We start from the raw sequence: 24373 nt of genomic DNA, 5'->3' as shown, positions 1-24373 counted from the left end.
TATATACCCTCAATGAGATTAAGTAAAAGAATATGATACGTAACGCGGACACAGAGCGCTGGTGCTGAAGTGGAGAGAGGGGTCCTGTGTCAGCATGGGAACCTGCTGAGCCGAGCAGGCTGCGGTCCATCTCAGGTTTATTCAAACTATCAGACAGCCCCTTCCCCTGGGAGAGCCACAATGAAGCGATCGGGTTTCAGAGCTGTTTTTGGGGGGGAGCCCCATCCTTCTCTGCGGCCCAGACACCTGACAGGTGATGGGACTGTGACATAGCATTTTTAAGAGAGAGAAGAAGGGCAAAATGTGGTGGGAGAAAGGAGAGATTGAAATCAGAAATGAATGAGGTGAATACTACCAAGGACAAACATTGAGCCGTATCATGTCGTGTTCTGGGATTCATTACCTTTAAATTGGACCTGCAGGCCAGAAGGAAGTAAAGGTTAAAGAACGACCCCAGAAAGTGGAGGCAGGAAGTTTCAAAGGAGAAAAGAACACTATAAAGAGAGGAGATCAGTAATGATTTTCATCTCTCCTTTGTTGCTAATAAACCATTACCTGAGTGAGGTGAGTTGTGTGTGTGCTGGGCACATGAGTAAAACATTTCTCAGGGGCTGCCACCCAGGGGTGAAACCAGAAACCAAAACTCAGAAGGGACCCGCTCACCTACCCCTGTGGCAAACCCCACCACCACCTCCTCCAATCCTCTCCTCAATCAACCCTCGCTGCCCTAATCCAGTGTTTACATAAAACGCTGGGCAGTAATGATAGCCATGAGACCATGGACCACCCCAAGTCCCTGCACACCCTCCTCCCCCAACCGCCCCCACCGCCTTCCACCGCTAACCCAAAGCTGTTTTCACAGGAGCCAAATACCTTAAATACATAATTAGCGGGGTCATTTGTGCAACGGGGGCCCCAGCGAGGGCATGAGCGTGTCCGTGTAAGTTTGTGGGGGGCACAGGGAGGATGAGGAGCGTAGCGGGGGCAGGATATGAAGACGTGAGAGAGCGGCGGACAAAGACGTGCATTCATGCCTGTGGCCCCGGACAAACTTGGCTGTCGGCATCATCAAAGGCCTCCTCTGCCTTTCCTCAAAACCCAGAGGCCACAGGTTGGGGCCGAGAGGAGAAACATAACAGGGTGACATGGAGGGAAAGAGGAAAGGCAGGATGATAGAGGGAAGAGAGGGGTGTAAGTAATGAAGCAAAGGTTACGAGATTGGTAATCTGGGAAGGAAGTAGTCGATGCTGCTTCTGATGTAGTCGAGGCTGTGAACTCTCAGCTGTCAATTAGATCTAGTTTTATATCCAATAATATAAAAACATGAAACTTACCGAAAGTACAATTTATTTACAGTAAACATGGAAATGGTGGCAGGTGATTAAAGCTTTAAAATGCATCCGCCACTTTGCACCACCAGCAACATCCCCCACGCGACCCCTGGACCCTGAACCCTGACCCTGAGCATTGTGGGTAGTCAAATCACAAAATTCCAGTGGTCCATGTTTCACACTGGGAGACCTCTCTTTTTATTGTTCAACTGCACACACACAGAGCCCATTCAGCAACCCTCTTCACACCTTGTCTGCCCCCTTGTCCCCCTCTGGCATTGTTTATGAAAGCATGTCCACTTAGTGCTGCCCTGTCTGCCCCCTCTCGCTGTGGTGCCGATTACCCACATCCTGAGTCCACTTGGTTCCCTCTTTTCTTCATTTTCACTCCTCTCCATACATCCCCTTGCACTTTTACTCCTCGTGGTATTTCCACCCCTCTCTCCTCTGCTCCATCCTCCTCCTCCTTCCCCACCATGACATATTGCTCTCTATTTCCTGAATACACTGCACACACTATACTGACTCCTCAATCCTGCCTTCGCTTCGTCCTTGTGAATGAAGCTGTGAATGTCAGATAAAAACAATAAAATCAATCAAGCCTCTCCTCTTCCTTTTATCTTTACTTTATTCACTTTATCCCTGTTCCACTGGCTTGCAGAGCTGCTGTCTCTCTGATCCTTTCTCTCTTTTATGTTTTGCCTTTCTTCAGAGGAGGGAGACTTTCATGTCCCTTAGCCCTGGGATTAGGGTGAGCTGCTCAGGAAAAAGTAATAAAGCCCCCAGCACCTACCGTCTGCTGCTGGTGGATCCTGGAGTAAAGCCCAGCTCCTGCTCAGCCTTCAAGCCTGGAAAAGCTCACATTTCCTGTATACACCACCCTCACATCCAGCTTCTGTCCTGCCTCCTGCGGCGGCACCAACACATGTGGACTCCATTCACGTAAAATAACATCATCTTTTCAAATTTTCGCATGTTACACAGTTAGATGGATCAAATTTACTAGAAAGTCTGTCACTAATAAGGGAACAGGTAAGGGTTTTTGCAAGTGCAGGGTGGTCCCCTAACCTCTAGGTTTATTTTCCTCTTTCTTTCTGCCATAGTTTAATATTGCTGATTTACTTAATTCTTACTTTCCATAACCTCACTTTGTGCCCATTGGACTGTGCCCATTTAGAGCTGCATGACATCGTTCTATCCCTAAATTTATCCTAAAATACCATCCTTGAGACACAAAGCAAACAAATTATGGGACTCAACATTCAGTGAACAATTTCATAAGCAGAAATATATTTATTGTTGAAAACATAAATATATAAATTATGATTATTGCTGTCTTTATCCAATGGAAGGCCAAAAGAAAAGTAAATAAGGCTTAATGAAATGGCATTTTCTTGAATCAAATAGCTCTAAGCTAGTCCCTGGTTTGCTAAGAACACTATCTTACATGGATGTGAATGCAAGCAGTGATGAAACATCAGCCTTATAAATATAGCACCGGTCAACTGATTGTTAGTTAATTCACAGATGGGCTGTGTGTGATCTGCCATGTTTCAATGCAACTTTTCTCGTTTGACTTTCACTTGAATCACTTCACAGTGACTCACTATTTTGCCTTGGACTTCCTCATTTGAACGCGGGGTGGAAGACGACCGTTGTTTTCGCGACACGTTGGCCTTGGTTACACATTCAGGGCCAACGTGTAACCACGTTGGCCCTGAATGTGTCAACGTGGTTACAGGACAAGGTAAGGAAGTCACTGTTTGTTCCATCTAGGCGTGGGTTCAGGCCAGCACTGTACTGCTGTCAGGCCACCTCTGAGCACTCATCATCATCTGTCCTGATGGTATGTGGGCTGTTTAAGGTGCCAGTACCTTCACAGGGTGGAGTGATCAGAGATTTGCTCTCCTGTCAACAGAGGAGTAAAGCCTAACCAAACAAGGAGCCCATTCATGCGCTTGTCGATTTGCTTTGCTCGCTCATTCACTCTTTAAGGTGGACTTTGCTCACTGCAGGAACAACATGTGTGCTTGTAAAGCAGAGCGGGCGGGCATCTTCATTATCAGTGTTAAGAGGGGAAAATAGCCTCATGTAGGAGAGAAATTCTGGCATACATGCACACTACAGTTGCTCTAACATGTTTGTGTGATTGGCATGAACATACTTTAATGTGCTGTATGCATGTTTTTGTGAATATAATGGACTGGGCAGTGGCAGACTTTTCTCCCCTGTCTATTTCACCTCCTGCCCACATTTTTGCATCTTTTCCAATGGATTAAATACAGGCATTCAACCACAACAAAAGAAATAAACATAATTCCTGCTTGGATATAAGTAAGCTTAATATATTTCATAACAAAAATAAAGCATCTTCCTGTACTGACTCTCATATCTCCTCCTTGCACACATATATCCAAACCATAAACAAGACTTGACATCATTCAGATATACTGTAATATAATAAGAAACATGGATGACAACAATAACAAAAAAAGACGTTGAGATTGTGATACTGATGGTTACAAAGAACCGGACCACACAGAACTCTTGCATGTCTCCAAAATTATTAAAACATCTTTTTGTTCTTTCTTTTGTTCTGGAAGAGACAGAAAGCAAACGTCCACACATATAAATAGTTTGTAAGTAGCGGCGCATCTTCCTTTTCAAATTTAACTGTACATAGCAAGTGGGCAAAGTCACAGACCCACAGGGGTCGCAGAGAAGATCTCCTCTTTACTCAGAGCAAACATCCAAAATCTCAAAATGTTTGATACTCCATGGAGTTTTTAGGAAAAAAAAACACTTCCATTTGTCTCTCTCTTTCTCTCTTTCCATTGTTTTTCCTTTATCTCTCTTTCTCTCATCAAGAGTCATTTACACAGCGCGGGGCACTTTTATGTCGCCCAGCTGGAGGTCATCCACCGCTGTTTTGGAGTCTGAGCACCGGATTCCCACAAACGTTTGATCCAACTGTTTCATAGCTGTTTCTGTTGTGCGTCTTGTTCAAACAAAGTCTCAAAATGTTCAACACAAATCCCTTTCATCATCTCCCTTCGGCCTCTGTCTGCCTTGCCCCGAGCTACCCTATCGTCCTCTCTTTTCTTCTTAATCAGCAGCAGGGTTCAGTTGTCTGGGTAGGTGGCGTTCCACAGACGACGTCATCATCACTGTTTACTGTTTTTAATTTTTTTTAAAAGCACCTTTGGCATCTTATTCATTTTTGTCTGTTGTTTGTTTTTAGTCTCTCGTCTTAACAGAAAAGTTTGTCCTTTTGAAACGAAGGTTGCACGGCAGTGGGGAAGAGGACAGAGCAGGTCTCCTGTTGGTGACATCCTCTATTTAGGTCCCTCCCATGCTGAAGTCCCTTGTTCTGATTGGTCTCACCTCACGTCCACTGTGGGAGAGAGAGAGAGAAAGATGAGATTAATATCACCATTACACACACACACACACAACACGTGGGTTTCATCATGATAAGAATACGATTTATTGCATTTTGTGCCCAATTGCATAACTCATGCATTTCAAACAAGCTGACACAACACACACAAGATCCACAATGTTCTGAATCAGGTTTGTCCAGATTTCAAAGAGAGTGATCAGAAAACATATTATTATGTCATTTCATGTGAAAAAGACCAAGAGCCGGGCAAGAAAACTTCTGTGGTTCATTTGTTTGCATCCTCTCTCTTTTAGTTACAGACAGATGAGAGAGAAGAACATAATTGGTAATGACACGAAAAAAGCCAAGGTGTCTTTTAAGCCGTGAAACAAACAGTGACATACGCTGGGTGTTACTGTATAGCACAACAAAAACAGTGCACACAACCACACGACAAGCACGAAACTGTGACACAAAGCATATGTACTGTATGTGGTGTGCATGCTCAGCAGGCCTCAAAATCAGCATGCAGCATTCGGCACAGAGCATGGTACGCCTTAGCCCTCCCTCTTCTCACACTGATTGGCTGTGATGTGATTGGTGATGGTGATTGGCAGACCAACCTGTGCCCTGATAGGGCGATTGCAGTGCCAAAAGGTGAGAGGACGCCATGTTGCTAAAGTCCTACCTGTTCCCTTCACAGCTCTTCAGTGGACTTTGGGTAATGAGTGCAACTTTATTATGTCGCCAATAAATCCTTGCTGGGCCTTAGCTTTTTAGGTTTCCTTTTTTTACCTTTAGCCCTACGGTGGCCTGAAAACACAAAGTTGGATAGGACGGAGGGTTAAAAGCAAGAAGCAGGGTTTATGATACAGAGAGAGAGGCACAACAGCCCTGGGACAGACGCAGAGGGTGCAAAGATATAACACACTATAAATACTTCAGATGCCTTATCAGCACACATCAGCACTTATCTGCTCCCAGGGAGAGAAAGGCTTCAGATCAAGGCTCTGGTGGATTTACCTGCTGTCATGCCAAGCAGCCTTTGGACACCCTCCCTTAACACACAGACTCACATACACTTTCACACACACAAACACACACACGCGAGCGTGCACACACACACACACACACACACACACACACACACACACACACACACATCCTCGTCTAACAAGGCACAAACACACAAGCTTTACAGTTTTGCAATAGCAGGCCACCTCACAGGTGTGTCTGTCTGTTTGGAAGCAGTCATAGAAAATGGGTCATCCAGTGCAAAGCCAAAGCCAGACAGAGAGAGAGAGAGAGGAAGAGAGAGAGAGAAAGAGAGCGAGACCATCAGACAGACATGAGGAACGAGAAACACAATGATGCATGATGACGCAGGGATGCGAGCAGGACTCAGCCATCAAATTCAACCTTAGTGTAATTGTTCTGCAAAAAAGCGATTCTGAGACACTATTTGTGATTAGGTAAGAATTTGAAAGTTTGAGGGTCACATTTACCTGTTTCTGCATCCGAGTGCTCCACAACATGATGTTGTGATGCACACACACACTCCAGGTGGTCTTCTAACCGCACAAAGACCTCTTTCAGCTTGGGTCTCCTCTTCACGTACTCCACCTTTGCTACCTGAAGTGAGGAAGAGAGTAGAGGTTAGCTTGCAGAGCCAGCTCCAGTGCCATCATTACTCTTCGCCGTGCTTGTGTCATCAATAAACGCCCATCCGCAAACATCGAGAGGCGTAGCGCTGTGACTGATGACTCTTTCATAAACCGATTCATAAAAAAAAACGCCGGCCGTCACTACGCCTCCCTGTGTTTGAAGTGTGACGGCAGCATTCCTCAGAGGCTGATGCATCGGGTTCCGCTCGCTGTGTGCTCTGTGGGCTGTTGATCAGGTGTGTAAATACTGAATGGAGTACATGACCTTGTCCAAGCAAGCTCAAACAATGGGAGAGGAGAGATGGAGGGTAGGGGGGAGCGGTGTACGCCCTAAAGCCCAGGGAAGCTTTACCCTGGCAGGAGAAGAGAGGCTGGGATCCCCCCTCCCTCCTCGGCATGGAGCATCCACATCCAGACAGACACACACCTAAACTCCCTCGCCTTGTTCTGACATGTAGGCTGCTTTTAAACCACGTTAATACCTCTTCATAGGTTAGGGAAAGTGCTGCTTAACATGTGCATGCAAGAAATATAGCTTACGTGGTCTAATCTCGGCGGTACAATCCCAGAAATCAGCCTTCCAATGTAACAAACACAAATGTAATGCAGGAATTCCGATCCCTCGGTCCAGCTAACACCCTCTCAGTTTAACACAACATGTCTGACCTCCACTTCCCACCCAACAGCTAGTAATGAAAAGGACCAATCCTCGGAGGGTTATGAATAGGCTATGTTGATTAAAGCTTAGATGAAAGCTGAATAGAGAAGGTTGCTTGGAGGTTATGATGATCTTGTTGTGTAACTCTGGGAGGTGGCTACATGCTCTTCCCTCTCTGATGTGAGTGCCAAGGGCAGGTAACCTTCCCATCCACCATTGAGGGCCCGGGGGCCACATGGAAACAATATCCCCTGCTTCACCCATCTTCCTGGTCGCTGCACGAGAGAGGATATTGGCCGACAATCTCCCAGCGCTCTCCGGTGTTATGAACAACACTGTTTTGCAGTCAGCATGAGGCTCACACATGCACAGACGGAGGGCCAGAACTGATGAGAGGCTTTCTTCCTCTATCCTGTGATGGCATACTGCCAAGGCTGGCTCTCAGTGGTGAATTAGTCAAGCAAAAAAAATGAACATACCAATCCCTGTCTGATAAAACAAAGTAAAATGTTGACATTCACACAACTTGAGCTGCCTCATGTCAGCGCTGTAAGAACGAGAGGAGGGTCATCGGGGAAGGCTAAAACAGAAATCAGGGGCCGGTGGTTTCACCAGCTGCTTCTTTTGCAACTGTTTCTTTCCATGGAGAGAAGAGAACGAGAAAGAAGAGAGGGAGTGAAAAGAGGGTAAGCAAGCAGAGGAGGTATGCAGTGAGCAAACAGAGGACAATGGTGTCTGGGTTGCTGTTATCGGCCCTGACAGAGAGAGAGAGAGAGAGAGAGAGAGAGAGAGAGAGAGAGAGAGAGAGAGAGAGAGAGAGGGCGGGTGAAAGGGCCAGAGCAGGGAAGAACTGAGAGCAGGAAGGTGGACCATCACTCTCATTAGGGAACGGCGGTGTGTGTGTGTGTGTGTGTGTGTGTAGGTGTGTGTGTGTGTGTGTGTGTGTGTGTGTGTGTGCGTGTGTGTGTGTATGTGTGTGCAAACAGAGGGTGTTATTTAAGGAAGGGGAGGAGGGACTGACCATGATTAGCATTAGATGACATTCATGTGTTACCTATTAACATTTAGTTTCTGGGTTACTCACCAGGGAGCTTTATTACACTAAAGCTGACAGGATAAATAGAAGAAAGGTGCAGACAGTAACACAGAAACACGTGAATTTCCCAGAAAATCATTGCTAATATTTAATCAAAGGATCTGACTGAGAGATGAAACATGCAGCTGTCTCTGCGGACGGCTCTGCTGAATCTCTGAGCTGAGGGGGGTTTGACGGCAACAAGGCCAAAAGAGTCAGAAATGTCTGACACTTCTCACTGAGGCTGATCCTTATGACACACACACACAACCAAACTCTTCTGGCCAAACAAACAGCTATTGACAGATGGATAGAGCGATGAACACCCTTGAAGAGAAGAGGCCCAGCAGTAGGCTTGTGTCTTTGCCCCTCACACAGCATGGTTAAAAACACTCCCAGCAGGACACACACAAAAGCACACTTACACTTTCATATTTGTCTGTGAATGTCTATAACTGTGCTGTAATACTGCTCTGCCCACTTTGTCAACACGCTCTCTTTCTGTCTTGTTTCCTGTTTCTCGTGTTGACGCTTCAGGAATGGCGGTCTACCCTCCTATAATTTCTCCACTTTACATCCATATTTTATTCTCCCATTTTAAGCCACTTCTTTGCCACACAAAGGACACCGACTTCCTCCCCGGCCACAGTCAATGACTTCCCCCATAAAACATACATCAGAAAGAGACCCCCATGCTATGACGAGGGGCCTCTCTTTGTATAAATCAAACCGATCTAAACTCCCCAGAAATCCGGGGCCCTGAGAAGTGGCTGTGGAATGATATCCGATCCAGAGGGTTGGGGTGAGGTAGGGGGCTCTGGGAAGTGCACCCCCTTCAGTTTGTCCTCAGTGTCTCAGCGGCCCTCTGTGTGGAGCCGATTGTCCCGCTCGGACTAATTGGGAATTCCCTGAGCACGGAGCTCTGATGAGAGCATGATGGAGGGGAAAGTTTTACTCCGGCTTTCCAAGGAAAACACAACAGGGTTGTGAACGTGCACCGCGGGCCATCGTAAACTGGAACAGTGACAGAAGCAAGCACAAAAAAAAAAAGAATGTGTGTTTGTGTTTGGAGAGTGGAGGGGTGGAAAGAGGCAGAGCGGGGTGGCAATTCATTTATCAGGAGGGTGACTTGCAGAGCTTGTGCCCCGCAAACAAAGAGCTCTTGTTGAGATGCTACAACTCTGAGCAAAGTGGAGGAAAGGTAAGGAAAGTTGTGGGAAGGAGGAACGTGAAGAGAGCAAATCACAGAAAACGCAGCCGCCTGAACATTAGACAACCTGCTGCTACCCTCTGCTTCAGCCTCCCACAACACACACACACACACACACACACACACACACACACACACACACACACACACACACGCGGGTGGAAGGGGTTATCACAGGTGTGGAAAGGAGAGGAAGCCAGGAGAGTCACTCATAGGTCTCCAATGCTAAAAACGAACTTCATGGCAGACCGCGTTCTCCCCACGTCTCTCTCCCACACACACACACATATTTATGTGTCACCTGATGTGAATATCTATTTGCCCCTGACCTCATCATGTGCCTCCCTTCCTCTCAGACACTAAAAGAATCATCGTGCAATATCAAATATCAAAGCATCCAAAGATGCGTAATCTTCCCATTTATGTTTTGCCCCCCTGCCTGTCTTTAAAGAACAATTGCAGATGAGAAAGACATTACACTGAGCACTTGAAAGAGTAAATAGGATTTTAATGAAAGAGAACAAAAACGTACGGTAAATGGCAAAGACTGGCAGAGGGGTAAAATTAGAGAGTGGGAGATGGCTCTGTTGCAGGAGCGAGACAGAAAGAGTGAGGAGGGAGTGAACAAATATTTCACAGAACAGACAATCAGACTCCGAGACTGAGCGGAGAAGAGAGTTGGAGGGGGAGGATGAAGTCAGAGGGGAAGAGCGAAAGGGAGGACAGGAGAGGAGGAGTGAAGGAAAATACAGAAACGAAGTAAAATATGATTAAAATACGGCTGCTACTTTTCCTGCTCAAGCTGATGCATTCCAGCCGGTGCAGCAGTAGCCAAACTCTCTGGCTTCTGGCTTAGTCGGGACGCTCCCATGGTCTCTGACCCGCCCCACAACCCCTGCCGTGCACAACGCACACACACATTTATACACACACACAAACTCTCTCACCCTTCTTCGTCTAGTAGAAGAGTTGAGTGAATCAAAGGGGAAATAATTCACAGCTGCACAGGACTTCAAACAGGGGGGCCCCTCAGTCCCATCTAACCCCCCCTCCTCACGTAATCCACAGGACCCTTCAGACGACCATAAATCATGCTCACTGTATCACCGTCACACTGCCTTTTATTTATGAAACACCCCGTAAGTCAGGGTCCCACACAACCGCAGGGCTACAGCTACTGCTTCCCCCAACACCCGGATCTGACCCACAGTCGCTGAGGTAACTGCCCGTGTGTGTGTGTGTGTGTAGGTGTGCATGTGTGTGTGATGGGGTCGGGGCCAGGGCTAGTGCAATGAGATGTGTGGACCCCCACACTCAGCACTGTGGCTATATCCGCCTGGCCTCTGTCAGCCTCCACTTTGATCCAGCAGCCATCAACACTTCATTACTCTGTGGCCCGTCTTCGTCTTGTTGCCGCTTCACACAAATGGCCTTGTCCCTGCGCTGCGGTGGGCGGGTTTACGTAGCATAGCATAGAGCGCTCTCTCTCACACACACACACACACACACACACACACACAAACACACACACACACACACACACACAAACAATCTCCCTTCTTGGGTTTACACAGATGTGCGCCGACAACCCTCTCCGACCTCTGCAAAATACTTGTATGTATGCTTTAAGGACCATCAAAAGTATCCAGCTCCTAAACCAAACCAAACGAGAGAAACTGAGCTTCATTGTTAGTTAATTATGCCCTACTGATTAGATGAAAGCAACTCATGGAGGCAATGAAAAGGGTTCGTTCTCATGTATGGCTCCTATAGATCGTAATTGTGTTCATTTAAAAAAATAAAAAAACATTCAAATACGATTTACAGTACACATACTGTAATTTATGATTTCAGGGGAGACTCAAGAGTATAATTAGCAGCTCATTTATGCTTTCCCCATATTATTTGTTTCCATAATTCCAAGCACTCTCTGTGCTGTTCTTGAATCAAGAAGAACACCTCGTTTACCGTCAGCGGTGTGTTCGTCCAGCAAAAACCACAAGCAAACTTTTGGATTTCCTGGAGTACCGTACTTGTACCGCTTGTCTGCTCATGTGGTTTTGTGGATGAGGAAGGAGAATACGATGAACTTAGAGCCCAAATCTACTGCAGAAGCCTTAAGAGTTAATGAGTGAGCGGATGAGTGACAGCTCCATTCTTTGCCGGTTTCATGGGCTGTTTAATCAGCCCCATAGGAAGAACAAACAGAGAGGCATTTAGATTCACACACTGAGATTCACACACATTCATATGCACAAAGACTTCACACACACACACACACACACACACACACACACACACACACACACACACACACACACACACACACACACACACACACACATTGTTTACTATTCTCTTCAGTCCTATCCAAAATCTCCAGTTGTTTTATGAGCAAGTTCGTCTAGCAAGGATCGCAGCCAAAACACTGAGGAAGCTATCAGAAATACTGGACACAGCTGCAGCAGACAGAGAGGAAGACGTGAGGAGGAAGGACAAAAGGAATACAGGAGAAGGAGGCAAAAAAAAGGACAGGTTATAAATGAACAACCAAAGGGGACCAATTATAGAACTAATTCTGCTATTTAATTTCATGTTATTTCATGTCATATCTAGATTGTAGCAACTTGTAGCAAAATGGCCAAACTGTTCTGCCAGTCTTTAGTGATAAAACACCAAAAGGAACCACTTCGATGGAAAAGAACAGGGGAGAGCCAAGATGCTGGGAGTGAATGTGGTGTCATTGAAAGTGCAAAAGGAGGTGGGATGGGGGTGAAGGAGGAGCTAAAAGAATGCTGGGATGATAGAGTCTGAATACATGAAAACTCATTAAGAATTCTGTTTGACTCTCTTCTGTCTGTTTCCACGACTGTCTGTCTCTATTTGCACCTCTGCCTCTCTCACTTGATCTCTTTTTTTCATACCTGCTCTAAATCTGATTCATCTGATCTTTACACTATTCTCATTTACTTTGTCTTTGCTATGCTAAGGCATGCTGACAACAACTGTGATGCACCCTACACACACACACACACACACACACACACACACACACACACACACGGTTTAGAGATACACCAAAGAAAATGACCAAAGTGCAAAAGAAGTGAGAGAGAAATGCAAACGAATTAAATGAGGGGAAAAGGGAGACCATGTAAAAGAAAGAGAGTGACTTTAATATCTGCCCCTTTTCCTCCCTCAGGCTAGTCCTATTTAAAGTTTTTTATTACCCTGCCACTGAACAGGACAGGCTTGTACAGTAAAGGGCTTGCACAGACCCGTTCTCTTTTTTTGGGTCCATTGCATGAAAAAAGAAAGAGGGATAGAAACAGAAGAGGGGGAATAAATAAATAAATGAAGGTGCATTTGGACAAATGCATAGTGGCATGAGATGGAAAGAAACACAGAAGATGTGTTCTTTTCCCATCCTTGGCCAGCAGAAGGAAAACAAGTCAGGCCCAGGGTAGACGGGCAACATTTTTAGCTTTCTAATAAATGGAGGGAGAAGCACAAACTGAACCCCTATTCAGACTAACTGCTCAGAGGACAGACCGAGAAAAAAAAACTTGGCATGAGACAATGTTTCTCACACACAACGTGGTGAATGTCTCCTGACCGGAGCGAGCCCTGACGAATGACCTTTCCAGGGATACGACGCCTCTCGGCCCCCCTCGCCCGCGAATGGAAACGCATGGAAAACAACCCCATGAATCCCTGCCCGCCACGCCTGTCTGTGTGCTCATTTTGTCCTCAGTGTCACAAGGGGGACACGTCTAAAGTTGCATGGAACGTGGCATTCCAGGAATAGCTGAATCTATAGTATCTTGTCCGTTGTCGTCAGTCTTTCTCCATCCGCACCCGTCAGTGCTGTCACAGACAGAGCTCCTATTGAAGCACCTACTGGCAGGCCGAGAGACTGACAAGCCTGCACACAGCCAGACAGGTTGTTGTGTATATCAGAGCTCTTACCGCACTGTGAGTCAGCATCTCTGATCATAAACCATGTGCAGTTCCCCGTGCCCTACAATGGTCATCTTTTCAGAGCACCGTTACTGTCTGATCTATGACTAAGAGACGATAAGACTAAAAGAGGAGAATTTCCTCCCATCCGTACTGAAAACCTTCCTGACCTGAGCCAGAGTGCCAAGGGGAAGGAGGCAGGCAGGCGGGGCTGAAATTTGTTTTAATACTCTGCAGGTATATTGAGGCGGTATCTTTAAAACCCTGCTCGATGTCCCAGTGCCCATGGCCGGGCAAGATCACAATGATTAAAGAGACAACAGAGTCCAGAGAGAGAAACACAAACACAGTCAGAGTGTTCCAGGCTATCCTGTTTATCCCCCGCTTGTCTCTTACTCTTACAGAACAGAGCACATAACTGCCATACCTTCAAACAGAGCCGTGCACTGGCTAAGTCTGTCGTGTAAATAGAGCAGAGAAACGACTCAGCTCCAGCCACGGTGTCTCCTCTGATCCTGAACAGAAGGACATGTTTTCAAGCTAGCGATGCCAAAGAACCGCTGAGAACAGTGCAACCCCCTTCGATCCCTCTCTCTTTCTCTTTGTCGCCTCGCCTCCTCCAGGCTCTCTGTTTCCAGAAAAGACAAAGGGCCAAACAAACAGAGAGCGGACGAATGGCTGTGCAGTAACCGACGACACTCAGACATTCTCAAGGTACAGGAAACTGTTTCCCCCTCGCTCTTTCTCTCTTTGTCTGTTTGGCTGTCTTATGTCTGGCAGGAGCATCCCTTTCTGGTCAACCCTTCAACAGATGTCCTGGTTGAAGGTGCCAACAACCCTCCCTCCTTGTCCTTTCTCTCCTTCACTTCCTGGCACAGCCGCCATGGACTCTTGCCAAGCATGGGATAGAGTGATGAGGAGAGAGGGTGGTGATCGACTGAGGGAGGGGGCAGCGGAGGTAAGGTGACCACTATTTGGGTACTGGCCAAGAAGGCTCAGAGGAGGCTGGTGGATTGAAATGAAGAGTAGCGGTGGAGTAAAGAGGGTGGAAAGGAGCGTGAAGGTAGACAGGTCAACCCAACCTTACCTCTCATATGATTTACTTACCTGGTGAGAAGGAAAGTGGTGGAGATTTGTGAGTGGAAGTGGGTGTGTTTGTGGAATGAATGAGGTGAATATGATATTGCATTTTTAACCCTGCACTTGATTTGGATTGATTGTAGGGATATTACTTTTCAGCAACTCAACAAGTTTGCTCACAATCTTGCCTGTGAGGGAGTGTGTATGTATGTCTTACCTTAACGGTGCGATGGTGCTTGCGGGAAGGGTGACAGCGCATGTTGCTCGTGTTGCAGCAGCCTGTGCAGCGCTTCACCTCCACACAAGGCGGCCATATCAGGAAGTTGGCAGACGTGGGATCCACTTGGCTCCTGGGGATCTCGTAGATTACCGTCCGCGTCTTACACACCGCCGGGACCGCCTCTTCTGCTGGTAGAAAGACAAGGACAAGGAGGAGCCCGGTTCATGTGCCTGATCTTCATGAGTGTTCGGTGACACATTTTCCGAATGCATGCTGATGTGTTGTTGGAATCCGTCCTTTTCACTTCCAGCTGCTTTATGCATTCCTTCGCTGCTCAATACTTGATGACTCAATTGGTGTGGGAGCTGTTCGACTTACCTCGGATCACACCCAACCTCCTTTAAAGCTGTTAAGAAGACAAGCTATCCAAAAAGCTGATCTCATATCAGCTAAGGAGCTTTGGGATGAAGTCGGTGAGACAGAAAGTGACTGCTCCTTTGTTCAGAGCCCTCACTGGGGTTAATGCAGCGTTACTAGGCCAGAAAACCTTTATGTCCGCCGGTGGGAAATCTAATAATGGCCTTTGACCCTGTTGGTCATAGTGAAAAGAGGAAGGCCGTAAGCATTCATTTTAGATGTAATGCTCTGGCAGGCACTTAAACATAAAGATGTGACAGAGGGTGTACAGTAAGATTAGGTCGTAAAGATGATGTGTGTATGTACAGACCGTGAAGGCTTTTATGGACAGCTGCCAAAATGGTATATGTATCACACAATTATGATATGGCCACATACGTGAAATACAACCAGGCGCTTTATCCTGTGTCGCTTTAAATGCAGTACTTCTGCGAGGGCTGTGGCTAAAACGCAGCCAGTCTTAACACACTCATTGCACACTACATGGTATTCTCTATTCCTCGATCAGATATCATACCGCGTGGCGTTTCATGAAGAAAGCCCAGGCGAGCTGCAACTTGAGCCCTGAATGCCTGGAATTTCCACGCTCAAGGATATATTTCTCTCCTGACGCGTGTGTCTTAGATCTGCAAGTCCATGGCCAATTAAAAAGCTTCATGTCAGACGTCCTCGTCAACCTCACACACCAGTCTCATTTCTCATGATTCCTTGACTGCCATAAATACAAGGTAGACGTCTTCATTAGGGTTACTTTTATCCACAGAAAGGCCATATAAAAGCCACTAACTGGTTTGGAGATCGGTTTCATCTCCGAGGAACTCAAATGTCAAGGGGGGTATTTCAAATAGAGGTTATTGTTAGGGCATTATGACACTGTAATAAGTTGTGCCAAGTTGTGCTGTACAGCATATAGTGCCAAATGTGATCATGATGCAACCTCTGAGCTGCACAGTGAAGCATTTACTATTCATTCAGTCTTACCAATGCTCCTCTTGCGTCGGCTGTGGAGCTGGGAGCTCTTCAGGTCATTGTAGTAACCGTGATGACGGGAGTAGTTCTTCTGGAGGTTGTGGTGCTTGTGGTGCTTGGGCTCCTCGATAACATTGTTTCCCGCACCTCGTCAAAAACAGAAGGCAGCCTCATTAATGAATGTCACACAGAGAGGAAGCAAACACAAAAAAATCATTTTCAACCAATAAACCAGTGATGAGTCGATTAATCACGGGTGTTGACTGTTGCTGAGCCTCAGCAGAAGGCTGAATGTGATCCGCTATTGATGTTTTATATGCCCCTTCCACAACTAACAATGTGTTGAGTTAGTCACACGGCCGTAATGAGATGGTAACTTCCTACGGGCCTCTTGTGCTGTATGTAACACATGCTTTGATTCCCCGAAGGGCTTAGGGGTTCCCTTCAATTTGATGGCTGGCAGGGCGACTGCTGATGATGTCACAAATTGAAGTAAACAGTCCAGAGTACTCATGGTACAGGCAGGAAGCACACATTACACAAACCTCTGTGTAATTGCAAGCTTTGTGCGTCAGCCTCACTTATTTGGCTGAACTTTCCCAGCAGGAATAAAGTATCTAGACGCAGGTGAGTCAGCATGCTCCTTCAAAAACAACCAGCTTTCACAGGCCAACTGCGGACTAAAGTGGTCATTTAACAGGTGGTGCTCAGCCGCCATTATCCCTGCACCTAACTGGTGGTTTGGTGTTTCTCATTTACCTGAAAATGTTTGCTTTTTCAGTCATTCAGCAGCTTGGAAAAGTAAATGTTTTGTTATGCTGCAGTGGCGGCTCCTTGAGATTTCCTAACTCCAGACTAATATAGCCAGTTCAGCTTATTCACAGTCATGGTCATCTGATAAAGCTTGCTTGTTTTGGTCCCCACCCAGAATACAAGTTGGATTACAGAAGAGTGCCAGAGCAGTATAAAGCGATAAAGCATGTTCGCAGGAAACAGCCCTTTCCCAAAGAGCAGAGTCTGAGAGTGTTTGCTAAGTGGGTGGGTCTACCTGTCTGTAGGTACAGCATACCCATCAGGCTGACACAATCCTACACCTGTACACTTAACACAAAGACACACTCACAACTACACAAATTCTTCTCATTATCCTCCATAACATGCTAAAACCCAATGTACACCAGCACCACAAAGCTTAGCCACAGGCAAACACATTTCCCTCGTCCAGCTCCTTTGTGCTCTGCCCAGAGTCATCTAAAGGGATTTCCTCTACCTATACACAATCCACCCCCGGGATTGATTGTTTATTTGCTTTTGAATGCCTCCTTTTTTTCAGGTCTGATCCTCGGTGAGAGTGGAGGGATTCTTTCTTAACCTGTCATGCTGTCAGTCAGACAGCCAGTGACCCAGAACCAAAAGTCCACAGAAAAGAAGTGTCGACTGCAGCTGAGGCCCAGCGCACAGACACACATGAACATGCCGTATATATGTCGCACATCGTTTCCATATGTGTGCAAACACACCTCGACTGTCTGTACTGCAGGTGGACTCATTATGACAGCTTGAGGATTTTCCTACCTGACAACCTTTTTAACACTGCGGGTCACTGACAGAACTCCCACTGTGCCTCCTCTCTCTCTCTCTCTCTCTCTCTCTCTCTCTCTCTCTCTCTCTCTCTCTCTCTCTCTCTCTCTCTCTCTACCTATCCCTCTCTTCATCTCCCCCCTTTCAGAGAAGGACTGGAGTGAGGGAGGGCGTCACACTGTGACCACTGGAGACAGTTTGTGTCAGAGCTGACAGGAGAAAGGGAGGGAGAGCATAAAGAAGTCCTTTATAGACTGCAGAGTCCTTTTCTCAGCACAATAAAAGGACTTTCTGAGGGTGTTTTCTTTGCGGTTAAAGGAGGAACATGGGGAGAGAAGACAATCAGAGTGATCAGCAAGGAAGATGCAGGAGAAAAATAGAGTGAAGAGAGAAGTTAAAGGAGAAAGGAATAGAAAGAGTGAGGGGTTTGCTCCTCTGTTGGTTCCAGGTGAGTAAGAAGCAATAACATATCCAGAGCGTCGTGAAACTGAGACAAGAGAAAAGACGACAGGAGACAGTCTCTCACCATGAATCAGGCTTTCATGACTCGCAAATTACTCCCTCCATTAGCTGAGGGCCTCGTCTCCCTCCCTTTACTCCTCCTCCGCTCTTTCTTTCTTCCGCGACTATGTTTTTGACTCCTTGTGACAAGTGCATCCATAATTCTCTCTCTTTGTCTCTCTTCCTTGTTTCAGTTACATGACTGAGTTAGTAAAAAAGTATTATCTTAGGTCACATGGGCGAGTTGTGAAAGCAAGAAGCACAATAAATTAGTTTTCGAGGGCAACTGTACACACTGAACAGTATGCCAGCTTGTCAAAAAGCAGACTGCACAACAACTTGCAGCCTTTCTGAGTGAAGTGTAACAGGAACACAACCTCCAGAATCGTCCTGCTCCCTCCTCCACCTCCAACCCACGCCAAGAGTCAGGTTCCTTTTTCTGTCAAAGTCCTTCAGTGAGAGAGATAAGAGTGGGCAGGCCAGGGGGCCGCCTAAGGAGGGAGACGGGGTTAAAGAGGAAGAAAAGCGAGGAGAGGAGCACCTCAGGGGCCAGACAGCCATCTGCAGACTTCAGCGGGGTCATCTCATCTGTCAGTCAAAGCAGGAGACACCATCCAAGAGAACGTGTGCACATAGACTCGCACTGAGCAAAGCAGCGCTAAATGAAACACACAGCCGCGAGAAAAGCCCTGCAGGCCTTCCCAGGGATCCTGACACATCTACATCCTTACAGGCTAAATTATGAAGTCATCCTTCCAGTGACAGAGATCTCAGATAATGACAAAATAATATGATAGTGACTTAACCAAAACAATCAAGGATTTCCTCGGTGAGACCTCTAAAACACAGCAACAGTCCGTGTTACATTTCCCAGGTACCAATGATCAAAGGTTTAAACCAACACCTCATATAAGCCTTTCCTTTCTCCTTCCCTGGTTGACATGCTATGCTCTGTACAGTTCAGCCTATACTGGTAGCTTTACTGTCCTGGCCATCTGCAACAAAAGCTCTGAAAATACCCCTCTGGCTGGCGTCAAAGGTCTTTTAATGGGCTCGCCTGGGCCGCCAAGCTGGCCGTCGGACAGATTTATGTCCTCGTAATAATAATCAGCCTACTACTGTTACCCTGCAAAACATTCCTGTGTTTGAAGAAAGACATGTTAATTCAATTATAAACACCTCTTCTCATGCTAGAAGCACAGCCAGAGAAATATTCTGGGCTCAACATAAAGTTAGGCAATTACTGCTGTAGAGTACAGGTTGATTTGATTGTTAATTAATAAATGAAACAGGACTGAGGCTATTTGTCATCCTAATTGATGCGTCCATCAGAAAATGAATCATGTGGTTATACAGAAGAATACTTGAGTGAAAGACCAGTCCTCTAGTGTTGCTTTGCCATGCTTTGATCATTGAGGTAGTTGACATGATTCGGGACCGTTAAAGCAAATTTAGTCAATACCTATTTCCGTCAACAAATATTTAGAGGAGAGCCCTGCATTTGATATATGGCCAAACTCTGTGTAAATAGAGGCTCATGTGAAGGCAAACAGCTTCTTCCAGCGCACCCCTGTAACTTAATCGAGGACAGCCTGAGCCAGACCAGTCCCCCACCACAGAAGAAGTATCACCTCCAAGAACCTGAAGCTAAGGAAACCTGCCTGACCGGCCAGCCGCTGTCTCTGTTTACAGGGCAACATATGTGGCGGTCTGGTTGCTATAAAGCCAGTTTATTGCAGCAGCTGAAAGATTATGCACAACAACAAAAAAGCCTGCCAGTGAAAGTCCATCTTTGTCACATGTGTACAGTAAACAGTATCACGGTAACTGCTTTAGCATGCATGCCAGGGCTGGATTTCAGGGGTCACAACTTATAATTAGCAGAAACAACAGGTATCCCTGTTCTTTCACAAATCACTAAATCCACTAAAGCTGCAGGATTGGCTGAGTCTCTACATATTATTTACTTAAATGCCACTCAAACATCAGCTACCTATGTCCTATGTACCAATTGTGAGACAAAAGTAGATCTGTGAATGCCAACAATATTATCAATGGTTCCAGTGATTCATTTTTACAAAATAAATTAATCCATCAAGCAATGGTACTGAGCATATTGCAGTTTAAATGACAACAAGGCAGGAGTGATTATTTTAGATGACCTTTGTATGCATTTATGTACTAGTTATTTTGCTTGATCCTTAAGCGAGCACATGTTGCCTCACTATAGAAATATATATAGAAAGTCCCCATACCACATTCAGGTGTAGCCTACTACCAAGAAGGCTATGTTTAAAAGTGAGTCCACAATAGAACACAATTCTACAGCTAATAAAGGCACACTGGTGCTAAAAACAGCGTAGGTCAGTATGCTGCAGCTGCTTTTAGCCCCATCCTTTACTCTGTGTTGTCACATCCACAATAGCAGTGTCACGTGTGTGACCAACACCTGGGGCGTCGGGATTAAACATGTCTGCTGATGAAAGTAACAAGAGGCAGAATTTACCTACGGAGTCAATGTCCAGTAGCCGCTGGAGGTCGCTGATGCTGTGGATTTCACTGTGGGACAGTCTGTCTATCAGCTCCTGGGGAAACTCCACTTCCTTTAGGGGGCGGCGAGGGGGGCGAAAAAAATAAACAAGAGATGATGGTTAGAGATGTGTCGGGTCAGTGGCAAAAGGTTTGTGTAGTTGTTTGTCTGGATAAGTAAACGTGCTGGGTTCAAACAAACACCAGGAAGATCACCGAGAGAACAATTTTGCAACCATGTGCCAATTACAACTAGCAGATCTACCCCATTGCCATAAACTCCCCTCATACATGGAGAGAAGGTGGCGCCGGATCCCCTTGAGAAATTATGCAATTAAGGGAAGCCTATATGCTCTGCAAGGGAGCAACGATGCAGGACTGAAAGTAATATATCAGACATTTTATATTAGGATCTTCTGAGAAGATCATACTTTATAATATATGAAATATAATTAAAAATATATATAATATATATGTACATACACAATGGTGGTGGTAAACATATCATGAATTGAAATATTTGTAATATAACTACTTATTTGACTATTAATTGGATGCCGAATTAATAAAATGATCCCAATGAGCCACTATACCGACTTGAATTATTGTTTGACTCATCCTGTTCCCTGCTGCCAGGTGAAGCGGCGTCAAACCGTCTGTTTTCTGAAGGAATTTGGAGCTGTACGGCGAATCGGGGCGACATCTGTGTGAACGGCAGCTCGCCACACGTTGCACTTGTTGCGGTCATGCAGGCACCTCAAAGTTAACGCGCAGCCTTACAGGAACAGTGGCTATTTATATCGCCCGGAGCGGTTCCCATGAACGCTTAGTCCAACCAAAACGTTTGCCCAGTTGGCTCAGGCTACAAACAGATTTGGCACAAACGCCAAAAATAACTGTGATATGCTTCCAAATGCAGACGCGATGTTGGTTCTCCAAAGCGAGTATAGCCACAACCCTCATGGTAGCTGCAGCTGATGTGCTACTTGAAAAAAAGAATCCATGTTCACACTGATCTTATAATAGCGTCTCAGTCTATATTATTATTATCTTGTAAAATACAGTTTGGATCGGTTATAGGTTGATTCAAATGAAGAAACGCTTTAAATTATCCCGGCTCATAATCTTATCTTCTAGGCTAATTTCATCCCTTGAATGCACAACTTAGTGTTACTGCTCTGTAGGTTTCTTTCTCTGTGCATGAAGTTGTGGCTGTTGGAGAAATGCGCGCTCCGTGAGAACTTTGCACCCTCACAGGAAACCAACCGCCCGCACCTCTCTGGATGTGCGGAGTCCTGCTAACTTTACCTCAGAGGTGGCCAGCAGCAGGTACGTCGTCCACAGCAGGAAGTAACAAAGTGCGGCTCTCATCTCCCTTTAATTCAGAATGAACCCCGAACGAGAAAAAGGTGCTATTCTGTAGGAGCCGCAGAATCGCTCCTGGCCCTACAGGATCCACAACCATCCCCTCGGGGAGAGAAACCGGGGTGTCCGAGCTGCTCAGCGGGCTCAGTCAAACTCCGTGCACTTGCTCGCAATGTGAAAAAGCTGAGGAGGCTGGACGTTGACTCTTGTTATTCACATTGGACTGCGTCCTCTTGAACAAGATCTGTGCGGCTGCTCGACATACAGCTCCTCAGGCGCAAGTGGGACAATCCTTAGAGACAAGTCTGAAGAGCATTGCACTTGTCCTTCACCCTTTAACAAGCTTCAAACTTCAGCCCAGTTCACTGAAATATCAAACAAGTTGACGCCACAAAAAAAAAACGCAGATGTTAGAATTAACCAGAATCAAGACGCACGTTATTCTATGATAGTATTTAATAGTCCTGGGAGGATATAATCCAATCGAGCAAGATCCTCTTGGAAATTCACAAGGGAGAAAGTTGTCCGTGTTGTGCTATCCAGACCCCGTCTTGCAGCAGTCTGCAGGTCCTTGACAGTGTGAGACTCTGAAGTGAATGCAGTCACAGCGCCTCTGAGCCGCTGGCTATAGAGAGCCAGCAGCTCGGTGCCCGTTGCGCCTCCCCTCTCGTTTCGGTGATCGTGCATCTATTCAGCGAGGGGAGCTGGTTGGCTGGTTGGATGACTTAAGACTCCACGTCCCCATCCCCCTTCAGCCCGTAGTGTGTGTGTGTGTGTGTGTGTGTGTGTGTGTGTGTGTGTGTGTGTGTGTGTGTGTGTGTGTGTGTGTGTGTGTGTGTGTGTGTGTGTGTGTGTGTGTGTGTGTGTGTGTATTCCCTTCTGCACAGAGCCCATTCAGAGATTCAGCTTGTAATTGAGATTGATTATCAGGATGCAAAACTGAGCAACAATTATGGACGAACTGAGACAAAGAGGATGAGGATGCTGATGAGGATGAGACGTCTGTCCTCACTCCTCATTGGTGATAATTAGCAGGGGAAGTCAATATTAAAATTCAACATACCTCTAATGATATATATATATATATATATATATATATATATATATATATATATATATATATATATATATATATATATATATATATATATATATATGATTTTAAGGATTTAATCAGAAGGATAAAGTGAACAAAAATGCAAAAGGTGATGATTATTATCCCAAAAGTGATGACTCACTGCGGGACTAATAAAGGATTATTTTTATCTTATTATAGTAACACAAGCTCTCTTTGTGTGCCTTTGAGGTTAAGGCAAAATCATCTTTTTGTGTCATTTCTGGACATTTAGCAGTCAATATATAAATATGTCTGTGAATATATGTGATGATGACATAGATGATGAGTATTTAATGCCTTTGGCGCAATTTTTGGGACACAGGAAGCAACTAGTTAGCTACAGGTTAACAACAGACTGGTCCTAACTTGTCGTGAGGAAGCTGGAGGCTGTGCTGTGCTGGGAGGTCTGGGAGGGGAGCCTGAGGGCCTGATAAACGAGGCATACCAACAGGAGCAGAGACAGAGACAGCGCGCACGCACATTATCAGCCAGAGGTGACAATCAGCAGGGAGCCATAGGTCAGCCAGCCAGGTGGTCCGCCCTCCACCTTGTCCATTCAACTGGATCCCATAGCACGAGGCCAGCCGGAGGGAGCTGTGGCTGGAAACACTGCGTGGAGAAAGTGCTCCAGCAGCTGGTGGAGTAATTAATGTAACTATTTTAATAGGCCAGTGAAGTTCATTTTAGGATGGTACCAATGCTGTAAAATGAATGCAAGATTTTTATAGTGAGTCCCTCTGCTAAAGCGATTTAAGTGACACATTGTTCCTATTGAAGCCTCTTTTTGTAAATTAACTGCACTGCAATTACCGTTCATGGTGCAATGACAGGCAGGTTCATCACGTCATGGTTGTCATGGTTACATCACAGGTCAGCCTCCCTGTCTGGATTTGCACCCTCACTGAAATGCATGAATCACGTGTCTACACTTTGCATCACGGTGGCAAACTGGGAGTCAGAGGGAGAGGTGACTGAGCAGAGTGACTGTTGTTTGTAAGGGGAAGCAGTGAGGAAAAGGACAAACTTGCAGGTGAGGATGCATCTTTTGTGTTATTATGATTAATATGGAGGAAAGTTTGTTAAAATTGAGCTTGAGACAAATAAATGATTCACATGTAAGAATGATAAGATGCTAGACGCGGATTAAAAGCAAACATTTACACAAATGGGGCAGTTGAAAGGAGCAAAAGAGATAAAATGATAATTAGACCGTCATTTTAGGGGGAGAAGAAGAAATTAAAAACAACAAGACCAGAAAATCATTCTCTCTCTCTCTCCTGTGTAAACTATGAGGCAACATGTTTACTGGCAACT

General features: G+C 45.8%; 1 protein-coding gene across 1 annotated transcript; it reads right to left on the bottom strand.

The window, feature by feature from the left end:
- Positions 1 to 2619: 2619 nt before the first annotated feature.
- Positions 2620 to 21948, bottom strand: pdgfab (platelet-derived growth factor alpha polypeptide b; the record flags this gene model as incomplete). Its single annotated transcript, XM_079232653.1, has 6 exons — positions 2620 to 4725; positions 6219 to 6345; positions 14578 to 14765; positions 15979 to 16113; positions 20555 to 20651; positions 21886 to 21948. The coding sequence occupies 6 exons, from the start codon at positions 21946 to 21948 to the stop codon at positions 4712 to 4714; spliced, it is 624 nt and encodes a 207-aa protein (XP_079088779.1). The 3' UTR covers positions 2620 to 4711.
- Between the last annotated feature and the right edge of the window lie 2425 nt (positions 21949 to 24373).

The sequence above is a fragment of the Taurulus bubalis genome (genome assembly GCF_910589615.1).
Source record: "Taurulus bubalis genome assembly, chromosome: 17".
Taxonomy (NCBI): domain Eukaryota; kingdom Metazoa; phylum Chordata; class Actinopteri; order Perciformes; family Cottidae; genus Taurulus; species Taurulus bubalis.
This window is presented reverse-complemented; position numbering and strand designations above follow the sequence as displayed.